The 15,760-nt window shown below is 41.4% G+C and overlaps 2 protein-coding genes across 2 annotated transcripts in view; both read right to left on the bottom strand.

The window, feature by feature from the left end:
- Positions 1 to 80: 80 nt before the first annotated feature.
- On the bottom strand, positions 81 to 4,252 carry LOC147142073 (retinol dehydrogenase 10-B-like). Its single transcript, XM_086041036.1, has 5 exons — positions 3,658 to 4,252; positions 1,128 to 1,226; positions 682 to 827; positions 454 to 585; positions 81 to 353 (listed from the first exon to the last, which is right to left on the bottom strand). The coding sequence occupies exons 1-5, from the start codon at positions 4,105 to 4,107 to the stop codon at positions 233 to 235; spliced, it is 948 nt and encodes a 315-aa protein (XP_085897162.1). The 5' UTR covers positions 4,108 to 4,252; the 3' UTR covers positions 81 to 232.
- A 1,656-nt stretch (positions 4,253 to 5,908) lies between these two features.
- LOC147142072 (potassium voltage-gated channel subfamily B member 1-like) overlaps positions 5,909 to 15,760 on the bottom strand; it is a 50,917-nt gene continuing 41,065 nt past the window's right edge. Inside the window, exon 3 of the mRNA XM_086039892.1 lies at positions 5,909 to 15,145. Within this exon, the coding sequence (XP_085896018.1) occupies positions 13,412 to 15,145 (1,734 nt within the window). The 3' untranslated portion in view covers positions 5,909 to 13,411. The remainder of the gene's footprint in view (positions 15,146 to 15,760) is intronic.

Genomic DNA, 15,760 nt, shown 5'->3' with positions numbered 1-15,760 from the left:
TGGGGTGCTCAAAGGCAGTGTTTTGCTGACTTTTTATTGACAGCGCATTGTTCATTTGATAGATTCAAGCCAAAAACGGAGACCACATGATGGCTGTTTTTATTGCTATCAAGCCCTGAGATGTCATGTAAAAATAGATGGTTCTGACTTAAAATCTGTTGTAATCATACATTCCATTTCAGCAAAAAAAAAATACACTATCTTAAATACTGTAGACACAACAAAGGTAGTCTCACGAGGATTTGATATGGCCGTTACACGTCCTCTGTTCAACGTTCTTGATGAAGGGCAGCATACATTTGTCTCCTCCCATGAAGCGATACGTGGCGACATTTGCATCCCATGGTAATAAACTACGGAGGAAAGAGTACAACACCGTAAATTGCCGCCTTGATCCCAAGACGTCGATACTCAGCTGTTGAGCAGGTAGTGTGTAAAGTGATCTGCACTTACGCCCGTGTCAAAAATGGGATGTACATAAGGCGAGGGATGCAGATCATTTGCTGTTCTGCCAAAATGGCTGTCATGGATTGCTGAACGGTGTACAGAGGCTCCAAAGGTGGGATTAGACTGCGAAGCTCCTTCCTGAAAGTCGGAAATTCATTAAGCGGAGGATCTAGCATTACCGAGCTAAGAGGACCGTGTCAGCTAGGAATAGAATAATCTGCTATAAAATCCCACCTTATTTCGCAGCCTGCAAACATTCCCGTGTCCACAATGTAAGGGCAAACCAGCGTGGTTTTAATTCCATCCAGCTCCTCTGCTAGCAACTCGTGAGTCAATGACTCATGGAAACCGACGGCCCCGAATTTACTGGCGCAGTAATCCTGCGGAAAGAGTGTCAATATCTTCAAACATTTCTTGTAATCGGACACTGCTGCAGTATTTAAAATGAAATCAATGGTAGGGCAGCATCCATTTAGCTATGATTCTCTTACTGCCTTTTTGCTTTTGTCGTCCAATATAAATGCATCTTCCAATAAATGTAAAAAAATAAAAATACAATTTTGACATTAACAATTACAATTTGAACCTTTAAAACTATGCCTCTCATGTCCCACTTGTGCTACTTGACCACACTTTGAGAATCCTTGCTTTAGAGAAGTGGTGGAACTTTCTGGTCTTACCTCCACACATGCAGTGCTGAAGAGGCCGAGGGCACTGGCGACAGTTACTATGTGGCCGTGGTTCTTGGCCTTCATCTGAGGCAGGAAGGCCTTGGTCATCTGAGTTGGAAATGTTATGTTAGCCTTCTAGTGTGTCTCGAGTATCTTAGAAATTGTTCTCTGTGTGCAGTTTTATTCACCTTAAAGACCTACCAAAGGGTCAACATTCAAAAACGGTTAACTCGGCATTGTGATGTTGCCCAATTCAGCTCTTCTTCACAGTAAATGATCACATCGTTTTTTGAGTTTTTCCTTGCCCTCATCGGATGTCGTGTATATGATCTGGTGCATATGTGAGGCCCTTTGAGACTTTCCTGTGATTAAGGGCTATATGAATACATTTGACTTGACATCATAAGACAGTAGTGAACATGGCATGAATGGGACAAAATATTAAACATGTCTCTTAGACATAAGATAGTGCTGGTGTACCCGATGGTGTGACTGCTAAGTGCACTAGGCGAATGTGTTGTGCTGTTATAATGAGCTTTCATATTTTCGCACAAGACTGGTGCTGTAAGAGGATCAACATTAGAATCACATGTTTTAACTGGTTGCTGTCATGAGCACCAGCACTGCACAGCAGAGGTGGGCAATGCAGCACAAAATGCAGCACAAAGGTTTATCCAGCCTTGCTGTACAGGAAGTTGGCGCCTATACACGTTGAGGATTGAAGTGGAAGTCAACCCAAACATTATGTTTCCAGAATATGCTCTATGCAGGCCCACTAATTGAAACACGGCATTCTGATAAATACTGCGTTTGTGGAATAAGAGTTAATCCACTTGTTTTTAGCCATCTCTGGGGGCGGCCATTTTGTCACTTCTGTTGACTGAAAATGACATCACAACTACCCAGGGCTCAGGGAACGACCAGTCACAGCTCGCCTGTTTTCTAAAGCTGAGCCGTGATTGGTCGTTCCCTGATCCCTGGGTAGTTGTGATGTCATTTTCAGTTTCAGTCGACAGAGGTGACAAAATGTCTGCTCCCTGATGTAGCTAAAAACAGGTGGATTTCTCATGTTCTACAAACGCAGTATTAGTCAGAATGCCGTGTTTAGACAAGTGGGCCTGCATAGAACATTCAGGAAAAAAGTATGTTTAGGTTGACTTCCTATTTAAGGCCTCACCGGGATGTGATGAAGCTCTTCCGTCCTTCACGCTCCGGTGCACAAATACCAACTGAATAGATGTTACATAACTCGTGTCAGGCGAGTAGGCGGTGCATGTGGTTTACCCAACCTGGACCCCCATTACAATGATGCTTAGGTAGATTATTCAGGTATGTGTTTTGCTTGATTTTTAATTTTTTTTTTTAAATTTCTCCTTTTTATTTTGCTGATGACTTTTACTCTTTCCAATTACCAACACATTCTACTCCTTAATATGGCAAATGGTCTTTCACTGGTATAGTGCTTTTTTTTTTTTTTTTTTTTAAACGTTTGTAGGTAATTCAGTATAAAAACATGTAAATATAGAGAAGTAATTCAACTGTGGCTGACATCTTGGGGTCTTATAAGGCGCAAAACACAAGGACAGCAGGAACAGAGGAACAAGAACCAGGGAGAATTAACAATCTTGATGCAAAGATTGAAAGAAGCAAGATATTCCCTATCCTTAACATTTGATGTGGGCACCAAGAATGATTGGTGCCGACTGCATTGGCTTGTGCCAGTGTAAAATAAATGAGCTTCTAGCATTAAAAATAATTCATTTAATCTGAAAAAACACATACAGGTAAGGTTCCTCTTTAAATAAGGCCATGGATTAGCAATAGCTTGCTTTTCCAAATCTATGCATCATCACTGAAAATGCTCCTTGGTTCCCATTTCCTTCATGTCGCTGCTTTCCAAAGTCCTCAAAATTTCCATCAGTCAATCAAGATCCCTACAGTGGACTTAACAGGACACTCTAAAAAAAAAAGTTTCTACATAGTACCCAAATGTGGTTGTTATATGAATGCTTGGGTACTAATTGTCACCCATTCAAGGTCTTCAGAACCAACCATTAGGCTCTATATAGCACCAAATGAGAACCAAATGGTTCTTGGATGTTATACAGGTGCCCTGTGTATCTCTAAGAACTCCATTGGTGCTATGTACGACTTTCAATGTATTCTGACTCAGTAATGAACCCCAGTGGTGAGTATGTAAGGAGCACAAAGTACTGGTATTTGTCTTCAAATGTGATTCAAATCAAACAGCGTCAGAATATAAATAAGTAAAGCACAAATACCTGACACCTACTTAAGTACATCAACGGCGTATTTGTACCTCGTTACGTCACACCGCTACTGCATACAGGTACGTAATGGGCTGTACATTAAAAGCACGTTTCAAAAGTCTGTACTTGGTTACTTTAAAAGTTGAATTTTACTTGATAAACTTTTACTAGTGTAAATTTCACACAAGCAGCCTACTTGTACAGAAGTACAAGCTCTTGAGCACTATCTCTGCTCATAGCATCAGGCCGTTTTGTGTGGCCTGTCTCACCCAGAATAAAGCGTGGCAGTTGACGAGCAGGGTACGCTCCAAAAGCTCATCTGGGCACTCGAGGAGCCTCCTGCCGGCCACCACGCCCGCGTTGTTGACCAGCATGGACACGTCCCCGACCTCCGTCCTCACCCGCCCCGCCGCCTCGTAGATGCTCTCCCGCCGGGACAGGTCCACCGTGTAGGCGTGCACCTTGACGCCGAGCTCCCGGGCCAGCTGGGCGGTGCGCTCGTTGGCGGCCGCGTTGCAGTCCCACAGAACCAGGCGGGCGCCCTCCTTGGCGAACTCCAAGGCGAACAGGCGGCCCAGTGCGCCCCCGGCCCCGGTGATCAGGCACAGCTCCCCGTCGATGCTCTTCAACCTCGGCCGCAGGAACGTCTGCACCACGGCGGCCAGGATGGCGTAGGTCAGGTCGATGAGCATCAGTAGCAGGTCCACGATGATGATCATGGTGCTGCCGACAGAGACCACTTTGTCGAGTGGTGTGGTGCGGATTGGATGGACATTTTATATAACCGGATTAGGATTTAGAGTTAGACGCTTGGCGGCACCAATAGAACAAGCATTTTTTGTGTGTCTGAAGTCAAAGTGAGTGACGAACCCGTGAGCGTTCATAACTCCACTCAGGCGGGAGATTATGATTTACACAGTCGAAAACAAAATACATTACGATAGAGTCGGACCCCGCTATTCGCGGGGACAGGGACCGGCCTGGCTCGCAAATAGCAAAAATCCGTGCATAATTGACTCCCATTATAAATGCATTTGAAAATAATACAAAAATATTTAGGAAAAAAAAAAAGTCCGTGGGTGCTGGGTTCCACCGTACCTTACATTTTATGACAGTCCCTCAAGAAAATAATGCATTTCTTTGACTATACCATGCTTAATTTCTTTATTGTTCTTGTGGTTGGTCATATTTTGCAGTGTAAATTTGCACTGCATCATGACAGCTGTTTAAAATGATTTGCTTTCCTTTGAAATCAGAAGCAAAGGCATCAACTAGGTTTTTTGAACAGCGAGGCTCAGCCCCCCAGGAAATGCACATGTGACCAAATGTAGCGCATAAGCACAAATTTCACAAACAGCTAATGAATACTGTGAAAGTGAGATTTCTAGTATTATTTGCTTTTTAATACAGTACTCACACAAACACACGCACACAAAGTATACTAACAGCAATTTGCCGAAGACTAAGCGCTTCAATCTTTGTGGCGCATCCCAAATTAAAATCTGATCATGTTCAAGGAATTAACATCTCGAGCCATTCACATACATTGTGGTGTATCAAGGAATATTTATAATTTCATTTGACCATAGGTTCCAAACTCAGGCCCAAGGGGCAAATCTGGCCCGCCACATCATTTTATGTGGACCACAAAAGAAAAATCTTGCTTCCACGAGTCTTGCTAAAATCTTACCAACATTTCTAATTGTCATATGTAATAAATAAAAATCTTCAGATATTGCAGCATTTTTTTTGTTACCAAACCCCTTTTTACAGTAACTTAAACAACTACTGTATTATGCTTGACTTCAAATTGTACATTGGAAATCACTCTTCTGACCCCAATCAGTCAAAATTAATTGAATTTTTACACAAGCAAATATTACGTGTGCTTTCCATGTCTCTTCTGTAAAGCCTTTGTAGTTATGAGTTATGAATGATCGATGTAAAGCGGATTATCCCACCCAGACTAAAATGTTAAGGTGGTAAACGTCTTAGCACGTGCACACAAATCCCAAATATTTCGAATTTTTCTCATGAACAATCAGGAAAATGTGTACTTTTGTTATGAACAACAACAAAAAAAGTGTTAAGTTAAGTTAGTTAAGGGCGTTTGTGTAATCTTACGAAAAGACTGCAGTTGTGAGTGGAGTGGATAGTGTTAATTCTTTGAAAAATGTGGATCATGATGGACACAACAATCCAAAAAAAGATGTGAGAAAGTGAGGATCAAAAGTCTTATTGTTATTCAACACATAGTCAACTGGACAATTACTGTGCCTATTTTCTACTGGTAAAATATATCCATCCATCCAAAAAGCTTTAATTGCATGGGTGCTTATTCATGTAAGACCACAAGAGAGTGCTGTCGCTTTAGTTTTACACTCACAAGCATGCTTAAAATCTCCCTTTTTGTCCCCATGCATTGGGATATGGTCACTTTTTAATCAATACATTGATTATTTATTTATTTTTAAATGAAAATACATTTTTGTTATAGAGTAAGGCTCCTGGGACCCAGGCTGGAGTATCTTCTTTATTAATCAGTCATATAAAGAGACAATTGCTTCAAAATTGCTCACAATCAGACCATTAAAGACTACATCCTAGACTATATTTACAAGGTCAGTTTGTCAAACGTTGCTACATGCGTCAAACCCGAACGTCAAAGATAACACTCTACAAAGTCAACTGATACAATGTTTGTAAAAAAAACAACAACATTTTGTCCGACAGGAAAAGGGGCAGAACAGATCGACACAATTAGGGGCTTGAAGAGGTTATGTCCTCCCTGAAGCAGAAGGGTGGTAATGGTTCAACTAAATCATGTGCTTGTAGTTGTCTTAAACCTCTTGTGTGGCACGTTGTGCTTTGAGAATAAGTTACCTAACGACAATCTTTTAGCTCTCAGGCAGCAAAAATACATTTAAAGAATCGAATATAGTAGCAATCAAACAACAGGACATTAGCGTATAAAAATGAGCAGTTACACTGGAAGTTAATCCATAAAAAACGAAATAATCATTTAAGTTGATTATGTGTTGTTTAAAAGAAACTCTTATGCTGTTATAGGCTGTTATGTCCACACAAATTTGTCTCTCGGCAATGTGCAGCATGTGTGACTGCGATGAAGATGAATGAAACGTCAGTGTTTGGCATACCAACAATTTTTCATTCTGACCACTTGCTCTCCGAGTGGATCAAACTAGTGGGACACCTATTTATTACTCCTACAGGAAGTGAATGAGGAAGAAAAATATGGCCCTATGTGAATACAGTCCATATATAAAGTCTACACACCCCTGTTCAAATGCCAGGTTTTTGGTATCTAAAAAAAAATACACCGAGATGAATCATTTCAAAACGTTTTCCTGCATAAATGTAACCTATAACCTGCGCAATTCAATTGAAAGAAATGTTTTCGAGAGGGGAAGTAAAAATAATGTGGTTGCAAAATTGTGCACACCTTCTTGTAACTACAATCTGGCTGTGTTTAGGATGAATCAATCACATTAAAACGCAAGTTAAATGGGAATCATCACATATTTAAAATATTTAAAAATTCCACTATTTAAAATACCTTAATTGATCCCAAATAAAGTTTAGCTGTTCTAAAATAGTTTGCATGTCAACACTGCTTTCAAAAGCTTCACCAACAAAATGGTAGTTTACTAAACAGTGGAACCTCAAAAGTCAAATGTGCCAAAGTTATCTGATTTTTTTTTAAAAATATGCTAATATGCCTCAAAAGGCATCAAAAACCTTTTCAAACCGTCATCATGTGACTGTCCTTGTGATGCCTTTTTAGAGAATTGATAAACTCCAAACAGTTGAGCTTCTTTGTTTCTTTTATACATACACATATAAATTCCAGTCATGCTTGCAGTTTATAATGCCGAAGTACCACTTTGCAAATCTTCCTGTTAGCTCAACACTTCATGGCTCTAATGGATCAAAGAGTGAGTACTTTTCTACTTCTTTATTTGAGTTTTACAGTAATCCTCTGCTACAGTATATCACTGTTCAGACTTTGTGGCCCTGCCTACTTGCAGAATTGAAAGCAAAACACTCATGTGAATTCTCCCATTAATGGAGGCATCTGAAGCCTTCCATGTATTTTTATCTTGATCTGTAGTCTTCAGAAGCCCTTTTCCTGATAACTTTTTAGGAGTGGCGTTCGATATTTGCATTAGTTGTTTTTAACATATGTTTTACTGCAATTTAGTTTTATGATTCAATTGCAGGTTAACCTCTCTTTAGATTTGTATGACAGTTAGAAATCACCTAGTGTCTAAGGTTTAATGACGGTGAAAGTTTGAACCTGGAATGAATTGACCTTCACTCATTTTACATAATTTAAATTAAATTAAATTGACATAAATTCAAAAAATATGTAATATAGGGTATACTATAAATTGGACGTAACAGAAAAAAATATGTCTATTTGAAAAATATGGATAAGACAAGCAAGCAAGTAATATTGACAACTATGGCCTGACATGCATATTCACTCTTGTTTTCCCTGCGGGATCATATGAATACTGTTGTCATCCTTATGTTTGCATTTCAAAAGGCAATAGTGTTCTCCTGCTTATTCATGATGCATTACTAAAATTCACTTTGTGGATTTTTGGGGAACCTGTCCTCTGTTATTTGCTAGAAATTCTCGCCTATTCACTCTTTTTGTGTTCTTTCTGAAATGCCCTTTCTTATATAAAGTGCTTTGGCGCCACCTTGTGTCATTTTTGTGCACAAGGAACTATAGGACGTTGATATGAGGGCCGTGTCTAATTAAAAAAAAGAGTGCTTTGGCGCCATTTTGTGGCATCTATCATCAATTATAGACCTTCATCAGTTATGTGCTGTTTTCACGCGTCACGGCAAGACTGGGTCTCTATCGCCTACACATACTAGATTGTTGTCATGTAAACGTTCCATACATTCCACTCGGTAAATAAGAGATGTGTCCCATTATGTGCGGCTTTCTCCTATTTGAAGTTGACGGTTGAGCTGCTCGAGCTCTCCCTCACCAGTGGCTGCTTGTGTAGTTGCAAGTAGGTTGAATATCTCGCTGAATTAAAAAGTTTGTTCCGCGGAACTCCAGGACACCCTTTGTCCAAAGACATTGGTGTAACCGAGCATCCCCTGCTGTCCCAGACCGTCCAGTTGCATGCCTGCTATGATATTTATAGAACGATCACACATCCTCACAAAGAATGTCTAACCCAGAGGCAATTTTTGCATCGTCATTCCGCACAAGAGACCCGAGCGGGTTTTGATAATGAAAAATAGAGTGCATGAGTGCTGTGCGTATTATTGAGCTATACTTCACACTGACAGTACGTTGGCCCCTGTCTTTGTTTCCAAAAGAGCACGAGAAGTGCAAGCAATGTCCTCATGATTCAAGGAAGACTGCGCTGCACTCATCACCAATGTCAGTCGTAATCAGGCTGACAGCTCTGCTTGCTCCAGTCCCATTCCCATTTCACCTTCAGTGCCTCTACGCAACGAGGTACATATTTAGAGCGTGTGAATGAATATGCGGTGGCCATTTTGGTTTGTTACTTAAGATAATTATCTGATTTGGAGTTAGCAAAAAAAAAAAAACTGCAGTGAGAGACCAACAGATGTGCTATCCAATTTAACTTAATCGGCCCGAAATTATATTTATTTACTAGAGGCAATGCACCTTTGTTCATCTAGCTAAGCCAGTGATGTAGAGTGACAGGCAGAATCATTAAAGACCCTGTAAAGTGAATTCAGAGATTTGTTTCTAAATTGCTAATTTGTTAAACGATTGTGCCAACACTGAGAACTACAGTATGAGGTACTTAATTGTGGTTAAACAGTTTTTCTGATTTATTTGGGGGTTCAATGACGCACTTCTCCCCCACTATAACTTGTGCTCCTTCATTGACATCAGCGGTTGTTGGTTGTGAGTGCGCACGTCACCCATCAGATTGCGGAAGGTGAAATAAAAAAATCAAACAAAAGTCTGACTTGACCGCCAGCTTGTGGACCAGAGCGGTGAGCGGGCGCAGCTTTGACAGCCAGAGTGTGTTACAGGGGCTTCGCTCTGGTGTGGCTGTTTTAGAGCGCCTCATTGTCGCAGCGTGGAAAAGCCCTGCAACGACCCGGCTGGATATATTCCATCTGCCGGAGGCTTTTTCCTTTTTCTTTTCACGTCCCAAACATGTACTTGTTTGTGTGTCGGCATAAGATGCTAGACAAAGTAGCATGCATTTTTCCAAGTCGTAGTAGTGGTGTTTGACATCTGACATTTGAGTGAGGCGTGGTTTCAGCACATTCAACAGACGTCCCCACAGCATCTCAGCACAGAGAGAACGGCAATTTTGAAGCTACATTTTATATACTTTCCCCCCCATATTTCCTATATTTTTTTCCAAATCATTGAAATTAGGCATGTTGTTAACAAGACTCTTCTCTGTGGTGTGTTAAGGTATTTATTTTCACTTTACAGGGTCTTTAAATGGACTTCCATTTGATTGCAGAAGGTATAATAAACTGGTGTATCCATCATTATTTATAGACTGTATGTATATTCTTTTTCTGGTATTTTTGTTTGGTGTTGTTGAAGAACTTCGTCACTACAAATTAGACCCCTGCTCGCATCAAAAGTGAGCCATCAAGTCACCATGGAAACTGTGAGTGCCTACTTTACCGAGGATATTTGCACCTGTTTGCGATTGGAGCCACTTTCATTTTACTGTGAAAATGTTAACATGCTAATCAAGGCTACTCATTGAAATAACTGGAAATCCCATATCCGAACATTTTGATCATTATTAATTCTTTTTATAATAAGGACATGCCATTTACTTTCAGTGTATTTATGCGGTATACTATTGTTAAATGATAATAATTATTACTGACTGGGCTAAAATCAATGTATGAGGTAATCGGGAATTATGCCCCTGATGGCCCCTCATCTATTTTGGCCTAAGTTAGCAAATATGGTGGCTTGCCATGTCACAGACTAAGTACAGTATGTGACAGATGTTGAATGACATCAGTGTGACAACATGAGGATCCTTTCCTTTTGTCTGTTTGCCAAGGCACAGGAATACTGTACTATTTTGCCATCTTTGATCATGACCTCCAAAATCGATGCTTCAAAGCATGCCGGGATTAGATGTTTACAGTGATAAAAATCATGCTCGGATGATCAAAGTCATTATGTTTGCATTCAGGCGTACATATATATAAAAAAAAAAACACCTATTAGTTTGGACTACAGACACAGCATGTAAGCACATGGTGTTTCTCTGTAACGCACAGCATGTAAGCTTCTTGTTTGGATGTCAAGAACCATACTGTAAATAAGTGGACGGTCATAAAATTCAAGTGCGGTGTCCTCTAATATATTCATTCCACTGCTTTGCACCAAATAAATGAGCTCCCTGAAGTAAGTCATACATTTATTCTACTGTATGTTGCAGACAAATTCATCACCTTCATGAGCTATCAGGGAGGAGTTGTCTTTGGTTCTTCATATTGCACAAAGGATAAAGGGAGAGACGTTGACGCAAGGAGGCATAAGCAAACCTTACATATGTATCTACTGCTTAGTATCGTCTAATAAATGCAACTCCAAAATAATGCATTTCATACACCGAAATGCACAACTATGAGGTTAGGACAGTATATCTAAGAGTCCATTTTGTTTTTATAAAATCTCTTAAAAATATAAATTATGTTCTTTTCCTTGTACAATAAACAGGTATTGTATGGAATATCCTACTTTTTGAAGTAATACATTCTACAATATCCCTACAACACAATTTCAGCATCGCCTATCCAGCTAAAAAGTGATAAAAGTGAGTACGCGCGTGAACACGCACAGTGGACGTGACACGAACGCTATTCAACACCCATCGGCACCATACGCTGACATGTAACTTAAAGAATAAAACAAGAGTAAATTAATTTTCTTTTTTTCACATTAAGGTGCCATCTTTCGGGAATACGTTTTCCTCCATATGCAAAACAAGTACGATCACAAACGGACAGAAACGCTCCACATGTGATCTTTAGATCACTTAAGAGACAGAACAGACATAACAATAGTTACATTGTTTATGAAAGATAATTATTGCACACACTCATTTGTGTTGCATCTGTTCAACTCATACAGACACCAAACTCTGGACAACATCAACTAAGGCCAGTTTTGAGGAAGGAGGCTAACAGTGACAAATTATACATTTGGACGAGGTAATGCCACAATTAAACATTTCTATATCATCATCTTGGTAATATTCCCCCTACAGTAGAAATCTGGCTCACTGTCCAATGATAAGCATGTCAAAATATACACAGTCACTCCCCAAATGTGTACGGTAATACTTTTGAGAATTTTTTTTTTCTGATAACATTCAAATTTATTTGATGAATGTGAAACTTCTGATGGTAAATGACACAAGGGAGTGACAAAGGGCTGTAAAGGTGGTCATGTTGGAGATATTCATGAAAATAATCAGCAACTTTGAAACTTATTCATATTTTGAGGAAGCAATTTTTTGCAAACATTTTAGCACAATCCGGAGCTTTCTAATCAATGAGAACATTTGATATGTGTTTTGACAAATATAAAAATCTAAAATGAATAAGGAAAAGGGCAAGTATTTTTTAAATTCAACATCCCAAACACAACATATTGCGTCACCCCCCCCCCCCCAAAAAAAAACCCAATAGGGACTTAGATTTACTTCATCTCAAAACTTGACAAGTTTATTAAATAAATTTGGCCTTCACTGTACATCCTTACCATTGGACAGCTGACTCATCTGAAGATGTCAAGTTTCGATGCCGTCAGGCTTGCTATTTTATATTTTAAAGTGATGTCCTGGAATTTCAGAAAAAAGGGTTTATGAAAGTCTTTCAATTAACCTGCTAGATAAAGATCTGGGCTGAAACGACAAAGTAAAAATGTTCAAACGGCCATTCCTTGGCTTTGAGCACGTTCTCGGGAGAATTTAGTGGAAAAAGTGGTAGAAAACGTTATGCGCTGTTCTATTTGAGCTTTAGTATGCATTTTCTGCCTAACACACAGTTTAAAAATCATATATAATAACATATTCCATAAATAAAACACCATGTATATTAATGTCATCAAATACAGTGGTTCCTTGACTTACAAGTTCAATGAATTTCGTAACCAGACTCCTAACATGAAGTGCTTAATGCCATCTGTTCCAGCTCCTTCTGGTATGTGTGTGTGACTTGGTCAACAGGGGGCAGTATAGTGCAGATGAAGATAACACATAGAGAAAAGTTTCACACATGACACAATAAGCTTTAGTAATAATAGTGGGGTTTTTTGCAGGGGATAAAGAATATATGCCTGTTGTTTCACCTTTTGTGGTCAAATATCCGCTGCTTAAATGTTATAACTTTGTGACTGTCAATGATATTCGTTAACTCGCCTAAAGAGTTTTGCATTGTGTGTTGGCATTAAGGCAAAGTCAGGTGGTTGTTTCAAATCCCCAACTTGTAAATCTCTTTGTTTTAAGTTTAATTTGACAACTTCGACTGGCAGTGGCAATACACAGTTGGCTTGTTATGAAGTGAGTTGAGTTGAGTTTTTCGTCATCTAGTGCTCGTATTTGGACTTTTTGCTTGCAAATGAAGGGCCCAAAAATTGGAAGCCTGGTTAACTGTAATCGAAGAAACCACTGTAATGAAATAAAACTACATCTTTAAAGTAATCCCTAAAATTGTCAGTCTGCTACTAATTCCAGCGCATTACTTTTCGTACAAAATCCTACTAAATTCTCGTACAAACGCGGGTGGGTTTGAGCTAAACGAATAAATATAGAAGTAAGCGGAACATAAACAACATTCCTATCATCCACAAGTCTTTCCGTGGGATATGTTGTGCTCTATCTTTCGACTACTCCTTCACATCTTTGAAATGTCAGTCACATTTTTTTTCCTTTCTTTTAAATCAGAGTTCACTGTGCTTCTCCATTGTCTGGTTTCTGTGTGCACTCACTGGTGTCAAGTTTACGTTTTTGAATGACTCTTGTCTCCCTGAAGTGGCCGTACTTCAGCCGTGTGGTTCTCCTGCCCGTCTCGCATCCATGTGCTATTACCGCCCAGCTTCCCCTGGAAGCCCTCCATGTGGTTGGCCCCCTGACGGCCAAATCTGGGACTGGCCCTGTCCAGGAGTCTCTGCGCCGGGCTGACGAGCGCCGCGTCGTGCAGGTGCTCCTCCTCGTCCGTGTCGGCGTCGATGAACTTGTGGATGGAAGCGTCGTGGAATGTGAAGATGTGTGGAGGTAAGTTCTCCGGACTCTTGCTGGGCGTCCTGCTGCTCGCAGTAGTGTAGACGGACAACTCCGGGCTCTGGGCTGAGGAGCCATCGGAGAGGCGCCCTCCTCTGAAACTCACCCTGACCGAGGGGCCCTTGTGCGGATTGCTGCAATGCAGATCCTTGGGGCCCCTTCCTGTCAGGGGCGTGGCACTGCCTTCGTTCTCATTCTCCAAGGTGGGTTCCAGGCTCGGGTTTGTGCTGACCCTGCCGGGAACGTTGCCACGGGAGCTCTCGGGGAAGTCGGCGGCGCAGCTGATGAAGCTGTCGATGCTGGACATGCTCCTCACGTCCGTTACGGCTCCCATCTCAAATTCCGCTCTGTGCCTCCTGGCTTTACACAGCGGCACCTTTTCCTTGCTGTTGAGGTCGGGTTGGGACTGAGTCTTGGCCATGTTGTCGTACATCTCCTCCAGAGTCTGAGCACTGAGATGCTGCGGGCTTCCGAAAGGCTTCGCGTGCTCCCGCTGAGCCGATTCCAGGCTGCGCTTGGCGCTGCCGGGACTCGTTTCCGACTTGACGTGGGGTTTCGCCTTCTGCGGGCTGTGAGATACGTGATTCACTTGAACCTTCTTTCCTGCTTTGTCATCCTTTTTTTCCACCATGATGTCCATGAGCTCTACGCTGCGGCCAAAGGCGTCCTTCATGTTCATGGAGATAATGCTGCCATTTCTCTTTGCCCTCTCCAGGGCCTCCCTCCTTTTGATGGCTTTTTCCTGCCTCTTTTGCTCTTTGTAAAACTCTGAGAAGTTATTCACAATGATGGGGATCGGCAGGGCAATCACCAACACGCCTGCGATGCAGCACAACCCCCCTACTATCTTTCCCAGAAGCGTTTTGGGATAAATATCACCATACCCCACTGTGGTCATTGTAATGGTAGCCCACCAGAAGGAGGCCGGGATGCTTTTGAACTTGGTGTCCTCTTCATCCTTCTCGGCAAAGAAGACGAGACTGGAGAAGATCATGATACCCATGGCCAGGAAAAGGATAAGCAGGCCCAGCTCATTGTAGCTCCTGCGGAGGGTGAAGCCCAGCGACTGAAGACCCGTGGAGTGCCGAGCCAGCTTCAAAATACGCAGGATGCGCATGATCCGGAAGATCTGCACCACGCGTCGGACGTTCTGGAACTGCAGCACGCTCTTGTTGGATTCCGTCAGGAAGATGGTGACGTAGTAGGGCAGGATGGCCAGCAGGTCGATGACGTTCAGGGGGCCCTTGAAGAACTTCCATTTGTTGGGGGAGGAGAGGAAGCGCAGCAGGTACTCCATGGTGAACCAGGCGATGCAGATGGCCTCCACGTGGGCCAGCTGCGGGTTGTCTGTGGGTTGACCAAACTCGTCAGTGTCCTGCAGCTCTGGCAGCGTGTTCAGAGACAAGGCGATGGTGGACAGCACGATGAAGAGGATGGAGATAATGGCCAGGATCTGGAAGTAAACACACACAACCAAATCAACTGAGAAAGAAGACGGGTTTATTACAGTTAGTCAATCTAGGACACTGTTGGTCCACCACTTTGGTCCTTAATACAATGAGATTATACTACATAGGAGCGGCATGGTGGCACCGCAGTTAGCAAATTTGCCTCAGAGTTCGGAGGTTCAGAGAGTTTGCACGATCTCACGGTCATTCACATGATAAAAGTCCTGGTTTCACAAACTGCTCTTTTAAAAAAAAAAAAGACCCTTCTTAATCTTTGTTGGTTAATGTATTGGTGGATGACGCTAAACAGCGCATCTGTGTTATGAAATTTCACATTTCTAACAGATTCGACCGATATTTATCACTAGGAAATGAAGGTAACATGACCCTGGTAGGGGCCGCAATTGGTTCTTTGGACATAGAACCCTTCGTATCATAACCGAGGCCCTTTCAAATTCTAAACTTTAAGTTCATGTACTACATGTCAAGGTTACCTCGGAATGAAGGTATTTCTGACATAGAATTAAGTGTGTGTTTGTTTTTATTTGTACAAATGCATATTGTAACGGTAATATTAAACAATCCTGTACGGGTGATATATTTGTTTGTTATACTGTTTC

The sequence above is a fragment of the Filicampus tigris genome, chromosome 9, assembly GCF_054856515.1.
Source record: "Filicampus tigris isolate MCC_2025a chromosome 9, RoL_Ftig_1.0, whole genome shotgun sequence".
NCBI classification, from domain to species: Eukaryota; Metazoa; Chordata; class Actinopteri; order Syngnathiformes; family Syngnathidae; genus Filicampus; species Filicampus tigris.
The sequence above is the reverse complement of the archived record's forward strand: the minus strand, read 5'-3'. Positions and strand labels throughout refer to the sequence as shown.

Excerpts from the sequence above, each read along its gene's own strand:
- LOC147142073 (XM_086041036.1), bottom strand. The coding sequence starts at position 4,107 with ATGATCATCATCGTGGACCTGCTACTGATGCTCATCGACCTGACCTAC. Across the intron at positions 1,227-3,657 it reads ACTGCCACGCTTTATTCTGG|ATGACCAAGGCCTTCCTGCC; the intron begins GTGAGACAGGCC and ends TTTCCAACTCAG. Across the intron at positions 354-453 it reads ATCCCATTTTTGACACGGGC|TTTATTACCATGGGATGCAA; the intron begins GTAAGTGCAGAT and ends TTTCCTCCGTAG.